Here is a 22,495-nt window from a genome sequence, read left to right on the forward strand (position 1 = left end):
AAATATTGCAGCATATGAAGGAATTAATAATATTTGGTACTTTAAAACAACACCAACACAACATTGTGATAATTTATTCTAGAGTACCTGTTACACTTTCATTGACCGGGAATCTAGAACTTGATACTCAGTCATTATCTAAGATTGAGACATAGTCAAGTGAGCCAAGACTTCATTGCAGTCGGATGGATACATTAATCCTAGGTAGGATTGACAGACACTCTAGGTCCAAAAGCATAAATATGTGTTATTGTTTTAGTCTTTTGGTCTCTGGAAATTCTCAGGAGGTATTCTAATTTCAGTTCTAATTCTATCATCACGGGAATCAGATTTTTTTGGGGGGGGGGGAATCCATGGGTCAAAGTGAAATTTAGCCCAAATTTTGCAGACTCCCATAGTTAATGTTTTCTCAATTAAACACTATAATCCTAGCTCAGGAGGTTGCCAAATACGTGTTTGTGAACAGTCATACCACCTTAGAATCAATGTGGGATAGTAGTTAGTGCTACAGCAGGACATGGGAGACCATGGTTCAATCCCCACTCAGACATGAAACTCACTGGGTGACCTTGAGCCAGTCATTCACTCTCAGCATAACTTACTTCACAGGTGAGAATAGAATGGGGAGGAGGCAAAGTATGTACTTATTTGTTTTAAACAAGGCAGCTGAAAAATCTTATTAATGTATCACATGTGCAATAATAGTGAGAAGTTGTTTAGTTTATAACTGGACACAAAGATTGTAACTATTTATATGCAACTAAAAAAAATGACATATTTAAAAGATCTCACACCATCCATTTAACGTACAACATAACTTTTCTGTTTCCAGCTATTGCAATATGGACAAATAGGAATACAAACTTACTTTCCAAGGGCAAAGCATTCCAGCTTTACTATCGAACCTTTAGCAGCTGGAAGTGATTCAGGAAACTGAACTTCTATTTTGGGTTCGTATTCCCCCATTACTCCTGTTATTCCAGAAAAGGAAAAAAGTGATTAGGGAAGGAGGCTTGTATCATTGAGCCCCAGGGAACAACTATGCAATAAGACTTCTTTGGATATTTTAAAAAAGGGATTTATTATTTATTACTTCTCTTAGCTTCCTAGTAGTCTTCTGGTTGACAACTGTCATTTGGTTGACAATTCCTAGAAGCCACTCTTGCCTTTGGGTTCTTTCAATATACTTCATCAGAATCACCACTTAACAGTATCCTACATGATGACATTACACCCCAAAATAAAGGAAAGTATAAGATCCATAACTAGCAAGGCAAAGGCAACATAAATATTTTTGTTAGAGATAAATTATGCATTGAAAAAGTGTGTATTCCAAAGATAATAATAATAATAATAATAATAATAATAATAATAATAATAATTTATTATTTATACCCCGCCCATCTGGCTGGGCCTCCCCAGCCACTCTGGGCGGCTTCCATAAAAACCAAAAATACAGTAAAATGTCACACGTTAAAAACTTCCCTGAACAGGGCTGCCTTAAGATGTCTCCTGAATGTCAGATAGTTGTTTATCGCTTTGACATCTGCTGGAAGGGTGTTCCACAGGGCGGGCGCCACTACCGAGAAGGCCCTCTGCCTGGTTCCCTGTAGCTTTGCTTCTCGCAGTGAGGGAACCGCCAGAAGGCCCTCGGCGCTGGACCTCAGCGTCCGGGCAGACTGATGGGGGTGGAGACGCTCCTTCAGGTATACTGGACCGAGGCCGTTTAGGGCTTTAAAGGTCAGCACCAACACTTTGAATTGTGCTCGGAAACGTACTGGGAGCCAATGCAAGTCTTTCAAGACCGGTGTTATATGGTCTCGGCGGCCACTCCCAGTAAAGAATTAGAAACCATTGAGTATTACACTAAGCAACTGTTAGTTGCTACATTACATAAGCATAAACTCATACATACCATCAGTACGCAGCACTAAAGGTGTCGGCGAGCCAAGAACTTTGGCATTTGTTACGGTACTTGTCACAACACATGTATAATTTCCTACATCAGATGGCTCTACTTTGGCTATGTAGAGATGCCCAGTTTCCTGAGAAACAAATCGACGACTGTCTTCTTGCACAAATGATGGATATTCATTGAAGATCCAAGCATAAGAATGCTCTGAAAGTCAATAAATGAAAATACACATTAAATGAGAAGCAGATGAATCCCAAGGTTGTTTGCTTGCATACAGTTATGGGAAAGAACCCATACCTAGTAGGAATAATATAGCACCATATGCATATGATTTCACCCATAATTATTCACATCTCTAAAGCAACAACAGCTTTTGGGTGCTTTTCTAGAACAAGGGTGTGACTTTAAGAAAACAGTCACACACGTATATATTTGACTCCATATTACTTCACTTGGGACTCGGCACTTAGGGCAAGTTGTTAGATTATAGGAGAAGTGGATTTGGTTCCATCCCTTGTCCATTCTGGCAATTCTAAGATGATAAGAAGGGCCAAAAATGTGGCACTGGCGAGAGACTTCCGGTCGGTGCCAGCGCTTAATGGCGGTCCTGCCTCCGAGCTCCGGAGAAGGACTGCTTCGCAAGTTCGGGTCTTACCCGCTACGGCGAGCGGGGGACCCCTAAAATCCCAGGCGCTGAAGCCTGAGAACAAGGAGACTCGGTGGGCACCATTTGCGCCCCCCGGTACCGTGAAAGAGCCTTTTTAAAGGCTACGGATCGACATCGGGAGTGAGCGCGGTGCTGAGAGTCGCTACCCAGCCTGCGAAGTGAAGCCGCGTCGCCATTAGCGGAGAGCGCCGATTCCTTCCTGAAAAGAAATTTGGACTGAATTCCCGTGAGTAGGAACTGAAAAACAATTGGGAAACTTTAGAAATTGAGCTGAAAGCGGGGGGTTAAATCAAGGAAGTCTGCCTCCCCCCGACTGCATGAAATTTAAAGCAGCGGAACTTTAAACTTGCATCCGATGAAACTTGCTTTCTAAGTAACTGAACCGGGCACGGGGATTTTGGATCTCCCCTCTAGCTAGCAGGGCAGAGGGGAGACGAATGAGACTGTAAATCTGCAAGATCTATTTCAAGCAAAATCCTCTGCTGTCTCGCTCTAAAAGCACGAAACGGTCTGCCTTCTCAGAGCAATAGCTCATTGAACCGACTTTGCCCACAAAGTAATACTATGATACTGTGATACAAAGTTTATACAGTGATTGGCCACAGTGTAATACAAGGGGAAACAACATAGACTGTGAAACTGTGAAACTGTGAAACTGTGGCAATTTGCAGCTACAAGTTTATAGCAATATTGACTCTGACTGTAAAATCCTTCTTTTTTACACCTTTGGACATTCTCCTTTGTTCTTGTATTTGAACTTTTTACTTTATGGCCATTTTGATTTGCTCCCCCTAGAGGGTAATGAATGTTTGACACGGCCCAGGACAGTGGAATTTCCCAGCAGAACAGCTCCCGTGGGAAGTGACCTTGACATGAGTGGTACACAGGAAGAGATTGTCACAAGAGCTAAAATAAGACAACAACAACAACAGCTGCAACAGCAGTCGTCAAAGAAAAGAGGCTCAATTTCAGCTGCAGCTCCAGGACCAGCAGGAATAACAGAACAGGAAAAAGCAGCAGCTGCCTCTATGGAAGCGGTGACAGATGCCTTGCTTAAGATAAATCAAACTCTGGAGTCTTTGACAAAACAAACTTCAGAAAATACGCAAAAATTAACAGAGATATCAGCAAGATTAAATCAGAATACAGAATCTATCAACAAACTGGTAGAGGAAAACGCAACCACACGCCAAATTGCCGAGGATGCGAAAGCTGCTGCTGGAGAGACGCAGGAGAGACTAGAACCGATTGCCAAAAAGGTCTATGAGCACGATGCAACTTTGGCCTTATGGGACTTACAGAGAAAAGAGAGAAACTTAAAACTAAGGTTGGTTCCAGAGAATGAGAGAGACAATCTCGCGGAATATCTGACACGGGAGTTTGTGGGCTGTTGGGATTTGGAGGAAGACGAATTTAAAATCACAACAGCTTTTAGACTGGGCAAAAAACAGGACAGAAAGACCCCGAGAGACTGCTTGATCACACTCAGATCCAAGGAAGAAAGAGACAAAATACTAGGATTACACTTTCAAAAGGCCCTTCAAATTGGTAACTCAACTGTACAGATCTTTAAAGACATCCCAAAATACATCCTGGACTTAAGAAACTTCTACAAGGATTTGGCCCTCTTGCTAAAGAAAAACAACATCCGTTTTAGGTGGGAATTCCCACAAGGACTGTCATTTGACTATAAATTAAAAAAGGTGAAAATAAAGACAATCCAAGATAAAGATAAATTTCTGGCAAGACACCAGGAGGACCTCCAGAAGGGGACTGTGGACGTACTGGCAGAACAGAGGAGAGCACTAGACATTCTCAACCTTTCGATTGGACAGAAACCATTACCATCAGAAGAAGAGCAACAACTTGGAGCTGTTGGAGGAGCTATAAGAAAACAATAAGATGGCTCTACAATTCCTTAGCTGGAATTGTAATGGACTGAATGGGCCTTTGAAGAGAAGACAAGTATTTCACATTTTGAACAGAGAACAATTGGATTTGATATGCCTACAAGAAACACACATAACCAGAGCCCATAGGAGACTACTTACAAACAAAAGGCTAGGACAAGAATTTGTTTCATCAGATAAAGTTAAGAAAAGAGGAGTTGTAATATATGTGAAAGAAAAATGGGCCCCAAAAATGATTTTTAAAGATGAACAAGGGAGATATTTGGCAGTGGAGATACAAGTACAAGGAGAAAAACTGTTAGTTGTTGGAATTTATGCACCAAACGAAGGCAAATCTGACTTCTTTAAGAGACTTCATGAAACCCTTACGGACTATCTGGACTATAATATGATAATGATGGGAGACATGAATGGCGTGGTCTCTACGAATATGGATAAGTCACAAAGACTAACAATCACTAAGGAAGGGAGACTGCCTAAGACTTTCTTTGAAATGACTGAAAACATGGACTTGATAGATATATGGAGAGTAAGGAACCCTCTGGAGAGAGAGGGAACCTTTTTCTCCCAAGCAATGCTGACCTGGACCAGAATCGATCAAATCTGGATTACTAGTGGTATGGCTCCAAAGATTAAGAAGGTAGAAATCTGCCCAAAAACTTGCTCCGACCATAACGCCGTGAAGATGGAAATGAAACTAACATCAACTGGTCAATTTAGATGGAGAATGAATGACACCCTCTTTCGAGACAAGGAAATTCTTACGAAGGCCCAAAAAACTTTAAAAGACTATTTTGAAATAAATTTGAGGGCTGACGTTGAGAAAAGAGTGATCTGGGACGCAAGTAAAGCCGTGATGCGAGGCTTCTTGATTCAACAAAACTCAATAAAGAAGAAAAAACAGAATGAGAAAAAAGAAAAGATTTTGGAAAAGATAAAGGAAGGAGAGAAAAAACTAAGAGCAAAGCCAAAGTCCCAGGAGATTTTAAGAGAGATTAAGCTATATCAGTCACAATATATGGAATTGATGAACCTAGAGATTGAATGGAAGATAAAACAGATGAAGCAAAAGACATTCGAATCGGCAAACAAATGTGGTAAACTTCTGGCATGGCAATTGAAGAAAAGGCAGAAATTAAATACAGTCACAAGTCTAGAAGTGGATGGAAAGAACATATCTAAACCTAATGAGATTAGAAACTGTTTTTTAGGCTATTTTAAAAAGCTTTATACCCAAGGCCCGCAAAATGAAGAAGATATAGACAAATTCCTTGGAAAATTTGGATTACAAAAAATCTCTCATCAAAACAAGATTGATTTGAACCAGAGAATATCAGAGCAAGAGATAGAGGCTGCCATTCAGAATATGCAACTAGGCAAATCTCCAGGACCAGATGGGCTGACTTCAAGATACTACAAATCACTGAAGGAATGGTTGATTCAACCACTGAAAGAAGTCTGTAATGAGATCCTTGAGGGAAAAAGGGCACCTGAATCGTGGAAAGAAGCATATATTTCACTCATACCAAAGACAGAGACTGAAAAGACTCAATTGAAGAACTACCGCCCAATATCTTTACTCAATGTGGATTACAAAATTTTTGCAGACATTCTGGCAAAAAGACTTAAAAGAGTGTTGATGGAGAAGATTCATAGGGACCAGGCAGGCTTTCTCCCTAAAAGACACCTGGCAGACAATGTTAGAAATGTGATAGACATTTTGGAAAAGCTAGAGGTGAATATAAACACCAAAGCAGTATTGATCTTTGTGGACGCGGAGAAAGCCTTTGATAATATTTCCTGGAGCTTTATGTTAAAGAATCTTCAGGGGATGGGGGTAGGTAAAGGTTTTGAGAATGGTATGGCTGCAATATATTCTGAACAAAAAGCTAAATTGATTGTAAATAATGTAGTGACGGAGGAACTTAAGATAGAGAAAGGAACACGACAAGGGTGTCCAATCTCCCCATTACTTTTTATTTCAGTCCTGGAGGTGTTGCTGAATATGATAAGGGAAGACCAGCAGGTCAAGGGTGTCCAGGTCGGAGCTAAACATTACAAGTTAAGAGCGTTTGCAGATGACCTAGTATTGACTTTGCAAGAGCCAAACGCTAGTACGAAAAAGGTGTTAGAAATAATACAACAGTTTGGCCAGGTAGCTGGATTCAAGCTGAATAAACAAAAAACCAAAGTCTTAGGCAAAAATCTAACAGATGCAGAAAAGGAGAAGTTCCAAGAGGAGACAGGGTTGACATTGGTCAAGAAGGTGAAATATCTAGGGGTCTATTTGACATCAAAAAATGTGAATTTGTATAAAGACAACTATGAAAAATGTTGGTCGGAAATTAAAAAAGACCTAGAAATTTGGTCAAATTTGAAACTGTCAATGCTAGGCCGAATCGCTGTGATTAAAATGAATGTATTGCCTAGAATGTTGTTTTTGTTTCAGACCTTGCAGATCCTGGATAAGATGGAATGTTTTAAGAGGTGGCAGAAAGATATTTCAAAATTTGTCTGGCAGGGCAAAAAGCCCAGAATTAAATTTAAAATACTGACAGATGCGAAGGAAAGAGGGGGATTTGCCCTGCCGGACTTGAAATTGTATTATGAGGCAGCAGCATTTTGCTGGCTGAAAGAATGGATGCTCCTCGAAAATACAGACATCTTAGATCTGGAAGGTTTCAACAACTCTTTTGGTTGGCACGCATATTTATGGTATGATAAAGTTAACAGTATTTTCAAGAATCACATTGTTAGAAAAGCATTGTTTAATGTTTGGAGAAGATACAAAGACCTTTTGGAAAACAAAACCCCTAGATGGGTCTCACCAGTGGAGGCCAAAGCAGTGAAGAAACTCAATATGGAGGTCGGATGGCCGAAGTATTGGGAAATTTTGGAACAAGATGGAGATAAGTTGAGATTGCAAAGCTATGAGAAACTGAAGCATAAGGTACAAAATTGGTTTCAGTATCATCAAATAGTGGAATTTTTCAAACAGGACAGGAAAATTGGTTTCCAGATGGAAAAATCAAAATTAGAAACTGAACTGCTAGAACCTAATACTAAGAATTTATCCAGAATGTATAATTTGTTGCTGAAATGGAATACACAGGAGGAAACAGTCAAATCAGCCATGATTAAATGGGCACAGGATGTTGGTCATAACATTATGTCAGATGACTGGGAATGGTTATGGAACACCGGTATTAAATTTACGGCATGTAATGCCTTAAAGGAAAACATTATGAAAATGGTGTACAGGTGGTACATGACCCCAGTCAAGCTGGCAAAAATTTATCATTTGCCCGATAACAAATGTTGGAAATGTAAAGAGACTGAAGGTACCTTCTACCACCTTTGGTGGACATGCCCGAAGATTAAGGCTTTCTGGGAAAAGATCTATAATGAAATGAAAAAGGTACTTAAATGTACTTTTCCTAAAAAGCCAGAGGCCTTTCTCCTGGGCATTGTCGGCCAATTGGTGTCGAAGAAGGACCGAACTTTCTTTATGTATGCTACAACAGCAGCAAGAATCCTCATCGCAAAGTATTGGAAGACACAAGATTTACCCACTCTGGAAGAATGGCAGATGAAAGTGATGGACTATATGACATTGGCTGAGATGACAGGCAGAATCCGTGACCAACGAAAAGAGACGGTGGAAGAAGAATGGAGAAAATTTAAAAGTTACCTTAAGGACTACTATAAACTTAATGAATGTTAATGTGCTGTGGTTTTTAGAAACAAAGGGATACAGTGATATAAGATCAGAACATAGAGAGGACTAAGTTGACAGAGGTTGAAAAGTAACAATTGGGAGTTGCTACAAAACTCTGGACATTGGGATGCAGAAAGGGGAGGTATGGGGAAGTCCCAGAAAAGAGGTTTATGAAAATATGTTATGAATTTATACATGTATGTTTGTTCTTTCTGTGTTTGTTTGTCTTTAAAAATTCTGAAAAACCAATAAAAATTTTATAAAAAAAAAAAAAAAAATGTGGCACTGGCATGTCACATGTCACAAATTTCAGTAACCATAATCCAGTGCAGTTGCACACGCAAAGGTTCATTAGGATTTGCAGCATGCAACTTGGTACTGGACTGCCAATGTCATCTAGTCAATTTGAAGTAGTATGGCAATGGGAATAGATCCGATAAGAACTGCGGTTACTATGTAATTTAGTTTTATAGATCACAGTTTATGGACAGAATATGGGTGTGTGTATCAAAAGCCATTTCCTATAGGAGCTGGTATGCTATCTTTCTTGAAGCTCATATGCATGAATAAGGTTTTTAAAACATGGTTTCAAAGGTAGATATAATTTTCATCTTTAAAAAACAAGTAGATGAATATAAAAGCCTTTGCAGCTTCTATAGCAACTGATTTCAGTTAATTATAATCTAACTGACCTGCCTAGTAGTCATTAACACATCTTGCCAAACTTCCTCACTGCCTTTACAAATCTTGCCTGTGTGTAACCTAGTAATTTACAAGTGGGCCTGGGAAATTATTTTCATGCAGCTACAGAAAAAGAAAATTACTGAATGGTATTAGTATTGCTTTGCCAAGAAATAAGAGAACAGAAAGGTTAATTCACACTATGTAAAATGTTGCACAAAACTAAAAACAAACTAATGCAAATTATTGAAATATTTATGGTATCTGTTAACAACTGAAAGAAGTTCAAAATTTGATCGCTTTTCCAATTATCTTTAATTGCCCTTTATTAAACTATAAAGTTATACCATTATGTAAGCTAGAAAAAAAGCTAACAATGGCAAACAAGTAGATTCCTGGTAATTTAAAAGAGTTTCTAATTATGCATTTCTTAAATTTATAGCCTGCCTTTTCACCCAAAGGTCCACAAGACGTCTAACAGTAAAACTAAAACTAAAATACAGAATATCAGAAACGAAGAAGCCAGGTAAATCAATCATACTAATAAAAACTAATTCTATCTGAACAAATTGCAGCATACAGCGGTACCTTGGGTTAAGTACTTAATTTGTTCCGGAGGTCCGTACGTAACCTGAAACTGTTCTTTACCTGAAGCACCACTTTAGCTAATGGGGCCTCCTGCTGCTGCTGCACCGCCGCTGCACGATTTCTGTTCTTATCCTGAAGCAAAGTTCTTAACCCGAGGTACTATTTCTGGGTTAGCGGAGTCTGTAACCTGAAGCGTATGTAACCCGAGCTACCACTGTATTCACAATGTCCACAATAACTCAGTTGATGATGAAGATATTTAAACCATGGGCAAGTTCATATGGTGATAGACTCAGAATACAGTTTTTCAGATCCCAAGTGGGCCTGTAGGTCATAATCAGCACTTTTTGAATGAACCACAGGACATGGATCAGTAAGGCATGAAACTGTTGCAACATGGGAGACACCTGCTTTCTAAAGCCAACTTTGATGCACTCTGAGCCAGCTGAAGTTTCTGAACCTGCATCAAACAAGTTTATTAAGAGGAAGAGAGACAGAGGAAGAGGGGACCCATTTTCCCCACCTGGTGGAATCATAGTAGAGTTGGAAGGGACTCCCAAGGGTAATCTGGTCCAATCCTCTGCAATGCAGGAATCCTGTCCACAGCTGCCTCTGTGTGGCTATTAGCAAAACAATCATTTCTGTTCATAAAACTTTGCATCAGCTCCACATATCTAAAATAAAGTTTGTTTACAATCTCCATCAAGCTGATAGCCATGATACTGTCTGTAATCAGCAAAATCAGTTGCTTTAGCACTTCTGGATGAGATGAGACACCGGAGAAATTGCTGATTCACCTCCATCAGTGATGCAAGTTATCTTGTAAGCAGAAGGCAAGTTGACATGATTCATATGAAAATATTCACAAATTTAAAGGTGTTATTGCTTTTATGTTAAGGGAAGACACAAAAGCAGTTCATGTTAATGATGTCATCTGGGTAACTTATATAAACAAGATCATGGTAATCAGGAAGAAAATTGAGTTGTAAAGCTGTCACTCAAAGTCAGAGGTTTACTTGGACTTTTGTTTATCAGTTAAAACCCATAATATTTACATTCCCATGTTAGGGTAAGATAGTAGTAGCTCTGCGTTAAGACCTGTCAATTCTTATCTAGAAAATGAAATGCACAAATGTAGAACTTATCTATAAGAAACAGATGTGTCCATGTCCAATCATCTTCTAATTATTTAAGAACATTTAAATAACAGAATAATAAGAATATAAGCCCAAATTTATGGGATTCTTTGCTTATGTTAAATATTAATTCAACATGATGCAATCTTTAGAAATTGCACAAATATGCTCTAAGTTCTAAACAAATTAGCTTTCTTCCATCTTAAGCTCCTTGCCTGTAAACCTTCCAGCTGGAACAGGGGTGGGCAAGATTACTTTCTCCTAGAAATACTACCCTGCTGAAATTCTAAGAGGTAAACATTTGTATAAGAAATGTATTGTAACTATTATTTATTATCCTAGTCTATTTTATATTTTGATGTCTAGGCTTTACTGGAAAAGCATACATTTATAATAAAAACTGAAATTGGCATGAAAAGAGCCTTACTTACTAATTCTTGCTACTATGGATCAAGAATTGAACACACCAAAACAGCTCTAAGTGAAACTGCTTAACTGTCTTAATCAGATGTAGGTGGCTAACAAGTAGCCTAAACCTTCCCAACTATTAAACAATACATTAAGGAAAGTTTAGTACTTAACAAATAACCAACATTGTTTCAACATGTAATAGCTGCAAAATCAGTGATATTCCCAGTGCACTGTGAAGGCCTTCCAGGAAAATTGGATCAAACCAACTCAAGCAACTGTGACAAGTAGTGACTTCTGGCACCCAGGTATAGATTCTGAATCAACCGCAGCATACAAACTGAGTGAAATTCGAGCATAACAAGATGAGAAAGGCTGTGCCTGCAAATAATCCACTACAGCTTGGATCAACTGCACCCATAAGCAAAGAGTTGCAGTAAACAATACCCAGCGCCCCCACTCAAGAAAACAGATACAGCACTAAGAACAGTCTAACAAGGAAGAAATGTGTTGAGGAGCAAACATAGGTTTCCATCATTCCTCCCTGGCTTTCCCACAATATTTATGTCTGTATGTGGTTCCTCAAACTTTGGGACAGCTTGTTCTGGCATTTTTCCTTCTCTTTTTTAAAGCAGGATTTAGCAGTATCATTTAGGTAACAAAGTTTTAAAATGAATATCTCAATTGGAACAATTGTCGCATGTGCTAACAGCGTTCAAAAAGTTTGGACAGAGATTAACATGGTGACATGTCCAATTTGCTGTGTTCACTTAAATTAACCACCCTTTAACGAGACTATTCTTCAATATCATCTTCATTATTAATTGAGGGCAAATTAGTTCTTACAACGTAACAGCTCCCACTTGTTTTCCTTGCACTTTTTGCAATTTATCTCACTGACAATCCCATTTGTGTCACAAAACCTTCTACTTACAGTAAATTCAAATTCCTAAACTATTATTCTAATTCTTAGTCAAGGTAGGTAAGCTTATGAAGCAAGACTACTTCATATTCATAGCAGAAGATTGGGACATTTTAGGTGGCCAAAAGGTAGGAATGCAAATCTGAGTAATTCCTGCGCTTAGGAAAGAGCACAGCAACTTTAGCCCCGACCTGCACCCTGAGGCAGTGAGAGGTAAAGGCTGTTTCCTCCACAGCCAGTTCCATAAAACATTTGTTAATTGGACATGACACTCACAGAGTGCAAATGCAATAATAGTTGGTTATTTCTTCTCTATTTCTTCAATCACAAAATATTAGATGAGCATATTTAAACCCGATTTAGAATATATTTTCCCATTTCCACATTTCTCAAGGCTGTTAACAGGGCTTGACTTCTGTTTTAATTTTGCAGAAGTCTTGGTTCTTTTTACTAAATAACACTAGAATGCAATGTTAAAGGCTGGTACTGCTTAATTTTCTTACACTAGCAGAACAATCGTTCCAGGCTGTGGGATGTTTGGATTCAGCAGAGGCATCATATTGCTCAGCTCTCTGGACTAAGGAGGCCTCCTGCCAAGCAGTGAGGTGGGTGGCAGGCTGGTGTGGCATTGATGTATAGGTCATTTCTAATATTGGGCTATTTTATATTTCAGTGTCTATATTTTATTGAGAAAGTACAGATTTATAATAAAAAAAATGGATTCAAGGAATCTTCCTTACTGATTCTCGCTACTACAAAACAATAATTGATCACACCATAATTTTATGAGTAATCTCTGTTGCAAAACTTTCTGTTGTTGACAACGAGAAATAAAAATATGCACAGGATTACAGCCTTAATCAAATGTTCATTGCACTTTAAAACAGAGTGCAACATTCCGTCTGTAACCATCTGCAATAACTTAATTTTGTATTGGTGAAATCAAAGCAAAATTGCATTGTTTCCTAAATAAAACTGTAGTAAACAACCTCTCATGTGACTTTTGTTTCATATATTACACACACACACCCTTTTCTAGTGAGATTACTAAATAAATAATAAAGCTTCTCTTGTCAATTACATTTCTTCAGTTGATTTCCTATTAAACATAGAAATAATTTGTTTTAGTAATATCCTGGGATATACATTCCTTCACTTCAGCTAGATGTTTTTGAACTTTTTTCAGGCCCAAAGCTGCATAAGGAGTGGAGATTTGACATACACTATTCAACAGTATTTTTTTTTCCAGAACTCCATTTTTATTTCTTTTTAAAAATTTATCTTTTACCTAATCAGCTTACAGCCTGCTCTTCCTTGAGGCTTGAAGTGACACATTTGGGGTTGCAGGCAGTCTCTTATCCAGGCACAGATTAGGATCAGGACCCTGTTTTGAATACTATAACATAGTCTGTGAGAGTCTTCTGGAGACATGGTGGAAAGAGTGATCAGATGCTGAGGGGGAGGAAATAGGGGAGTTGGAGATAGACCAATCCCAGAAAGGGTCTGATCCATGTTGGCTGTGGGTTTTTGTGTTAATCTCTGAAATTACAACCCAGCACCTTCTTTCTGACCCCCTGCTGGTCAATGAACCCCATAGTTCAATGCACCCCATAGTCCATCACAAATAACTTGTGTCACTCCTCTTAACCCTTGCAAGCCTGGAAGTCGCTCAAAGCTGGAAAACCATGGGAGCGCATTCTAAGGACAGGTAGTGGTCTTGAGTGTTGGACACAGCACTTTCAGAACACATAAACTAGCATCCTACTTAAGGGAATTGTTAAAGATAATCTTATATTCTTGTAGTCATGGCTGGGAATCAGCTTTTCTCTCTTGGGTGATTTAGTACAGTGTTTTGCTTGTAGGTTAATGCACTGTTGCGTCTGTGGTCCTGTGTTATGATAACATGTTTTATTAAAATTAATAAAAAAGAGTGCTCGCTTCAGAAGCACATACACTAAAATTGGAACAATAAAGAGACGATTAGCATGGCCCCTGCACAAAAAAACAAAATGATTTGGACTCCTTGGCAGGTTTTGAATAAACATCCACAAATTTATTTGTTGAATATATGATAGATAAGGCAATGATATGTACAATTTTACAAAATACAAAGGATAATATGTGTAAAGAAACCAAAGAGACAAGCTAAGGAAAGTCCGGGGGGGGGGGGGGAGGGAGAGGAGGGGATAAAAAAGGGAAAAATATGTAAATGGATTGATAAGCTGGTTGTTAAAATTTTTCTATATATATATTTTAAAAAAGACAAAAAAGAAAAATAAGAGAAGTGGAAAAGGGTAGATGCTACCTGTGACATCTCTCTCTCACACACACCCACACACCCACACCCTGCTAGTCTAGTGACAAATGCACATAGCAGACCAGGTGAGTGACTTAATGCAAGCAGAATTGTATGATACATTTCAGAAATGCAGTAGTTGGGCAGACATAACAAAAGTGCATGAACCAAATATTACTTTGTTAGTGAATGGGAAATCAAAATGGTATTCCTCTGCTGCCTTGTTCAGGACAATTCCACTACTTTAGTAACTCTGCTAAATCTACTTCAAGATGCTCAGCTAGATGTAAAATCCGGTTATCTCCAAATAACTGTTAAACAGGCATATGGATGCAAATTTTATACATGTGATTCAATTCTTGCACATATTTTTTTAAAAAAAAAACATGCTAAACAGCAGTACACTGAAAAATACAGATCAACCTTGACAGTTCTTGTGCCTACAGATCCACCCACTTTTTTGTTTTCTGCATTAACACCTAATTAGGAAACTGAGCAGATGTTTTCTTGATGAATAGTATAAAATCTGTGAAATTAATTAGTGAAACAACATATAATATTTGTAAACTTACAACAGCCTATGTGTAACTGGGCTAATTGAGAGAACAGAGTTGAGCATGGATGCTTTAAGTATGTCCAGTGTGCAGTAATGGCTGAAGTGAAATTACCGTACTTTTCGCTCTATATGACGCACTTTTCCCCCTCCAAAAATTAAGGGGAAATGTGTGTGCGTCCTATGGAGCGAATGCAGGCTCCTTGGCTTCAGCGATAGCAACGCAAACCCTCTGAAGCGCAGAGGGAGCACTCCCTCCGCGCTCCGGAGGCTTTGCATTGCTTTCGCTGAAGCCTGGAGAGTGAGAGGGGTCGGTGCGCACTGACCCCTCTCGCTCTCCAGGCTTAAGGGATAGCCGCCTGAAGCCTTCAGAGCGCAGCGCGAGTTCCCGCTGCGTTCCGGAGGCTTTGGGTTCCTTTCGCTGAAGCCAGGAGAGTCTTGCTTTCCTGGCTTCAGCAAAAGGAACCTGAAGCCTGCGGAGCGCAGCGGGAACTCATGCTGCGCTCCGAAGGCTTCAGGGATCTTCGGGGCTGACGGTGGGGGAAAGCAGCGCTTCCCCCGCCAGCCCCAAAGAGCAGGTCAAAAGGAACCCGAAGCCTCCGGAGCCCAACGGGAACTCCCGCCGCGCTCCTGAGGCTTCGGGTTGCCTTCACTGAAGCCTGGAGAGCGAGAGGGGTCAGTGCGCAGCGACCCCTCTTGCTCTCCAGGCTTCCAAGGTAGCCACCTGAAGCCTCCAGAGCGCAGCAGGAACTCCTGTTGCGCTCTGGAGGCTTCGGGTGAAGGCACCTTGTTTTAGAGGGGGAGAACAAGAAAAAAAAAATCTCCCCCTCTCTGCGCAGCGGCTCTTCAGAGAAGCGGCAGGAGAAATGGAAGGGGCTCCGTTTCTCCTGACGCTTCACTGAAAGGGCGCTGAGCAGAGAGGGGGAGAATTTTTTTCTTCTTATAGAGCGAAAAATGCGGTACTTACATTACATTATTCCCACCAGTTCTCTTTTTAACCTGTTTGCGATAACCCAGCTCACTGAGTTCTGGATTTTTATGAGTGGCAGGCCTCAATCCAAAACTAAATCCTGTCTACCTTCAGTCCTTGCTCCGTATTTCTTTTGTCATGTTAATGGCCCTGGCGTGGAAAGGAAGCTTAGCCTGCATTTTTCCACTAGCCTGGCATCTTCCCTTCAATACTCCCAAAATCAGCTAAATTAATTTCTAACATTCACAGACCTTAACAGTTATGGGTGCCCTTGCACCCCCAAACTCTGTTGCCCCTGATCTGTAACAGCACTTATGAAGGTGCCAGGTGAAAACCAGGGCTTTATAACCAGGGCTTTGACTGATTAAACAATCTACAACCTTTTAAATGTGTTTAAAGGGGAAGGGGGTCCTTTTGTTTGATTTTTGGTTATTTATTTTGGGTTTTTTTATTTTGTAATTTTATGTTCTGAACTGCCCTGTGATCTTTGAATGCAGGGCAATACATAGCTGAACCCTTGATTTTTATTTCCTTATGTGATTTTTCTGCTGCAACATTGCTTTTTTTTAATGAAGCTATTGTTCCCTGCCATGAGCTCTTTAGAGTAAAGCTGAGCTATAAATATTTTAATTAATTAATTAAACAAAACATTTTGGTTAGAAAAAGTGTCAGCATTGGAATTAATCAAGTATGAGGATTGTTGTTGTTTTTCGCAGTGTGTGTTTGTGTGTCTCCATTTTATCCTCACAGAAATCTTATGAGTGAGGCTAGCCTGAGAAAATACCCCTGAACTTCCACAGGCATGTAATGATATTTGTCTTTCCACATTTAAATGTAGTTTATGACAGATGTTGCAGAAGTTGGACTTAGAATTAACCATATGCAATGTTGTTTTCTTTGCCGTTGCCTTATTTGTCAAAAATGCATTCAACCTTCAAATGCAAATGCATATGAAATGGTTTAGAAACGTGGACAATTCATATTTTAGATCTATGTTAAATTGTACCAGAAATTAACAATGAGCCTGGAAGCAAAATTCCATTTCCCCTCTGAAATGCTTACAATACCATTTTGATTTGAAACAGATGCAAATCATTAATCTTTTTGGCATAAAAGGTTAATTATTTAGCAGATAAAATCCAAAAAGGTGACTTTCCAGCTTGATGCGGGGATGAAAATGCATGTCACCTCTTCAGAAAACCAGAACAAGGAAAGTTATGAGAGCAATTACCTACATAATGTGCAGTAAAATGTGGAAAATTTAACTCCAAGAGGGCTGGCAAATTCTCTGCTGAAGCAAAGAGGAATCTTCCTAATGTTTTGTTTCCACCTACAGTCAAATGGATAACATAATTCAAATCCAAAACTGGATATTGAAAGGAGACACAACACACTCATTCGTGCTATATCTAGGGCTCCATCCATATAGCTGCTACTTGATTTTCCCAAATCTGTTTAGTACAGGAGTGGGGAACCTCAGGCAAATACATCCCTCCGGGTTTCTATATCTGGCCTTCGGCATTCTCCACGGGCCATACACCCCTCTCCAACCAGCCCTCCTTGAGTGTTTTTGCCTGGGTAGAATGTGTTCTTGAACTCTTAAAATGCCTCCCCTTGTTTGCCTGGATGGAGGATAGAGGGAATGTAGAGTTTGTGTAGAAAGTAGCCTATTGTGCAAAGATAAAATAGGCATCGATTGCTCCATCCACTTTTCTGTCTGGCTCGGCCAACCACTGCCATGCGGCCCCTGGAAAGTTGCCCAGGGGAGAATGTGACCCTTGCACTGGAAAAGGTTATTCACTCCTGGTGTAGCAGCTCAGATTTTTTTTTTTTTTTTTTTTTTTTTGTAGGGTAGAAACTAAAGCAAGGCAATAATATGAAAGTCATGTTTGCTTCAGGAGAAGTTAAAATATTAAACAGAGAATAGTACGGCAATCACTGTTACTTGTGGAGCAGAAGCACCAACTGCATCTACCATTTCTTTGTGGACTGTACTATTCACAGTAATTCTCTTAAGGTGCAATCCTATACACAAGAAGTTGGTGTAAAGCAAGGCAGTATAAGTTAAGCCCCAAACCCCATTCAGCAGAAGGGCTGCTGCTGTTCTGACTACACTCGGCAGAGGGAAAGCAAGCCTTTAAAATAGTGTCCTATGTGGGGTGAACAGCTCATGTGAACAAGCTAAATTGGCTTAGGATGCAACCTAAGTCTGGTCCTGCCCCCAGAATACCCTCTTTTGGAGCCTTATACTGGCCTCGGTTCAGCCAGATTCAACTCAGCCAAGATGAGCAACTTATGCCAGCTTATCTGTGGCTGAGCTGGACTTGACATTGGCTGCACTGGAGATCCACTGCATCCTAAACTGCAGATCTTGCCATTAATTTGCCCCTTAAGATGCCTTCTAGAGTAGCCCTCTAGAAGGCATCTTACACAGGGCATCTTCACTTGGTCATAATTTGTCAATAACCAGGTAAACCTGGTGAATTTTGAAGGCTGCCCTGTGTATCCTTGGAAATGTTAAGTTCATGGCATTGTCCTTGATTTTCTCTCCCCGTTCCCCAGAGTTACTTTTCTCTTTCATTTCTCAGGCAAAGTAGCGTTCATTTGGGTAAACAAGAGAAATCGCGAGGGTAAAGATTACAGGCATCATAACAGGAGGAAAAGTGGAAGAATTTTGCACTTGTGCAACATCTGTCAAAAACTGGAAAACTGCCAGCATCTGCTCTTTAAAAAACAAGAAAAAAACTATTCAGACATATATGAAATTTGATGGTTAGTTAGTCATTTGTTTCAAATTAAACTTTGGTAACATCATTTTCTGTTTTAACAGCACTGCTGAGGGAAAAGGAAAAAAAGTAAATCTCCAAGGAGAGATGGGACTTCTGCCCTTGTAATAAAAAGAAGTGTTACTTAGCTGACAAGTTAAATGTTGCCTATTGCTATGAGTGAAGCCGGGATTCTAAATGGAATAGTCCAGCAAAACTACTTTTACACATTTGGGCAGAACTAACGAACAAAATGTCCATTTAGTTTCCCCTGTAGCTGTGAGGATATGACGGATTAATTCCTTTTTATCTTATTCCTGAGCTAATTGTTTCAGACTAACAATGTCGTTCAAAGTGCTATGACTCTGATCATTTTTTATCTTATTCTGAATGTATAAAGTGAAAAAATGCTTTGGGAAGCAATTTTAAAAATACATTTCCATTAACCATATCCCATTTCAAATGACAAATGGATCTTTTAATCAACTCCCAAGAACTTTGCAGTCAATTGCTTTGAACATTTTTTAACAACACTGTTGTGTCTTTAATATTGTATAAATTGCCTCCTGTCTATAATGATTTTTTTAATTATTAAAAGACAAAAGTTATTCTAATTTCTTAGGTAAAAGAAATGAGACAACTTATGAACATAAAGCTATGTAAGCATTATAAAATATACCTAAGGGTAAATGTTTAGTGTTTAAAATAGTATTTAACAGAATTTACCATTCTTTTCTTAAAACTAATCTCTCTTTTGTGGGCTGCAGTGTTAATGTTGTGAAAGGCCTCGTTAAAATGCAACATATATTATATACTCTGAATTTTCATTCAGAGTATTATGTTCAGAGCCCAAATGGTGATGCCATGTTATATACAACAGGCACAATCCTCTAGACAGTATATACACTCTGAACTTTATTGTAGGCCTTTGATTCAAGGCAGCCCATTTAATTTTTAGAGCAGGAGCAAACTACTTCTGTAAAGTGGTTTATGAGGATGGAACCATTCATTCATTCATTCACATATTCAACCTATTCCCTGTCTGTCGCCATTTAGATAAATTCAATACAGGTTAAAAACAGAGATAAATCAAGTAAAATTACACTAAATCCAATACAAATATATTGGGGCTGGTTACAACCCATAGAAAAAGAACAGGGGGGTTAAACTATTTTCTCACAGTCCTGTCTCTGAATCGAGAAAGTTGGAAAAGAGTTTAATGAGTTTGAGCTTGCATTAACCCCTTGTTACAGTTTATGATATCTTAACTTTACACACAAATCCTGTGGAAAGTTTTGAAAGAAAATAAAAGAATATGGCATTATCAGGGATGGAGATCTGCAGCCTACTGCAGAGTCAAATCTTCCCCCTCTACTTTTCATGCCTTCCATAATTCCTGTTGATATGGTCAACAGCCCTTAGATGTCCAGCATCACGACCACTGGCATGGCAATTCCAATGGTTATGGCTTATATGAGGTACATTCACAAGGAGGTAACATAATTATAACTGGAGATTTTGGGCATCAAATGCATGAATTTGTGGCAGGTAGTTTTTTACTTTTTCAGAATAATGTGAAGTCAGCTCAGACTTTTCCCTCTCCAAAAATACCTTCTTCACATTCCACCATCTTTTGTTGAGTTACAAAACTGATGGGAACTGAAATTGTCAGATTCTTTTCAGAGTTACTGCTCACAATACTACGCAGGATGAGTAGTATGCCAAACGCACTGTATGCCAAACAAACTCTTCACATTGTAGTGGAAATGATTTACTCAGCAAGTTTCTTCCAGGACGTATGATACAAAGACTGTAAGAAGTGATACACAGGGCCCCTTGTGAAGTAACACTGCTCTGCTGTAAAACAGTGAAAACTGACAGGGAGGTTTGTAACAGCGAGCATAACCTCACAGCCTCCTTGTTAAAATGCACAGGGGATTTACAAGTTCCCACAAGTATATCTACAGCAATTCCTTAACTGTCTGTTTCAGGACAGAACTGCCAGTTTTACATAGTGTCCCAAAGGAAAACCAAAAGGAAAGTTGAAGTTCAGTCAATGAACTCAGGCCTCTGAGGAATACAATAACTTGTTGCTACATATACAAAATATTACAGCAAATGTGAGGTCAGAATCTTTGGTAGGAGACCAAAATTTTTTTTCCCCCAGAACTCTGAGGGCAGTTTTCAAAAAGGCATCACTCCTTACAGTGTGTACACTCATCCACTGTTTACCTCTCATACATAGGTTTTACACACCCCAAACCTGCAGTCTGTTTAACCAGAGATAAGTGAACAAAAGATATGAACGTATACACCAATGAAAATTATTAGCGTCTTTCACAACACTTTCAACTCTGTGTCGAGATATGAAAAACCTATATTAAAAAATCAATTGTTGTGACATTGATGAAACTCAATTACCTAGTACAATTTACTTACTTTGTAAAGCCAGTTTAAATAGGATATTATTTCCTTCGAAGTTCTTCCACAGCTTGGAATGTAAAACAAAGGTCTGCACATGCAGAGGTAATTATTTTAAAGTGCATTGCAACTGGAGGCTCAGATGTCCTTGGTGGCTAGGAGTGCCTATTTCCAGCTCCAGCTCGTTCACCAGTGATGGTCTCTTTTGGAAAGAGAGGACTTGGCCATTGTACTCTGGTACAATGGTACCAATCTGGTAACTTTCTGATTGGATTATTGCCTCTATACAGTACAGTGGTACCTTGCAAGACGAATGCCTCGGAAGACGAAAAACTCGCAAGACGAAAGAGTTTTTCGTTTTTTGAGTTGCTTCGCAAGACGAATTTCCCTATGGGCTTGCTTCGCAATACGAAAACGTCTTGCAAGTTTGTTTCCTTTTTCTTAAAACCGCTTGAAGAGGTGCAGTTGCGACTTGACCATGCTTCGCAAGATGAAAAATTCGCAAGACGAAAAAACTCGCAGAACGAATTAATTTCGTCTTGCGAGGCACCACTGTATTAGGCTATCCCCAAAGACCACTCTGAAGCTTCAGGTGGACCAAAATGCAGTGAGCAGGGTTCCATTTTGAACTTCTTTTAACCCACGTATTACAAGAGCTGCATTGGTTGCCAATTTATCTCTGGGCCCAATTCAAGGTGTTCAAAGCCTTAAATGACAGACGCCTCAAATATCTTAAGCACCATCTCCTTCCCTGCAGACCCTCTTAGGTGTTATGATCGACAAAGGAGGGCTTTTAGGTAGTTCCAATACCCAAAGAACTACAGGGAGTGGCGGCCCTTGAGAGCACCTAAACTGGCAGCAGATAAATTGTAGAATTTCCTCCTCACAGAGGCGAGTCTGGCCGTCTTCACTGTATTGTTTTGGTCAGGTACTAAAGATGAACCTCTTTACCCTCAGCCTTTGATAGCTGAGATGTGTTTTCATGTCTACCTCTATTCTTGGATTTAAACTGCATTTGTTCTTATTTAAATTGCATTGCTTTTTCATTTAAATACTGTTATCTGATTTTAAATTATACAACCATGCTATTGTAACTAGCCCTTCACTTTACACTGAAGGGCAGATAATAAATCACAAACTAAAATAATTCAATAGTTCAATTTGTAGACATGACTTACTGCTCAAGAGGTGCTAAGTAAACAGCTGCAGCGGGAAACTTTAAAGACTTCAAAAATTGATAGGCAGGCCCAGGGAAGCTATCAAGGGGTTAAAAGGCTTTGTAGCCCAGGAGCTTATCTGATGAAGCTCTAGAAACCTCCCCAGTGCAAGGGCCAATATCATGTGCAAAAGCTTTTATTACAGGTTCTGCATTATTTCCCCATAGTTATGGCTTATTTGTCACTTGGCTAATCACAAACAGACAAAAACGTATCAGTTTAATAAAGTGAAACCAATATTACAAGTCAGTTTAGTATTTTTGGAGGAAAGACACCCCCAAAAGTTCTTCAAAACACACATACTTGAGATTTCAAAATTAACGGAATA

General features: G+C 39.3%; 1 protein-coding gene across 1 annotated transcript in view; it reads right to left on the reverse strand.

Annotated features, from left to right (window-relative positions):
- The window catches only part of CNTN3 (contactin 3), a 174,859-nt gene that overhangs the window by 59,357 nt on the left and 93,007 nt on the right, over window positions 1-22,495 (reverse strand). The window contains exons 4-5 of the mRNA XM_081184048.1: window positions 1,916-2,119; window positions 869-971 (exon numbers count right to left, since the gene is read on the reverse strand). Of these exons, the coding sequence (XP_081040174.1) occupies window positions 869-971; window positions 1,916-2,119 (307 nt within the window). The remainder of the gene's footprint in view (window positions 1-868; window positions 972-1,915; window positions 2,120-22,495) is intronic.

The sequence above is a fragment of the Podarcis bocagei genome (genome assembly GCF_964188305.1).
Source record: "Podarcis bocagei genome assembly, chromosome: 2".
NCBI classification, from domain to species: Eukaryota; Metazoa; Chordata; class Lepidosauria; order Squamata; family Lacertidae; genus Podarcis; species Podarcis bocagei.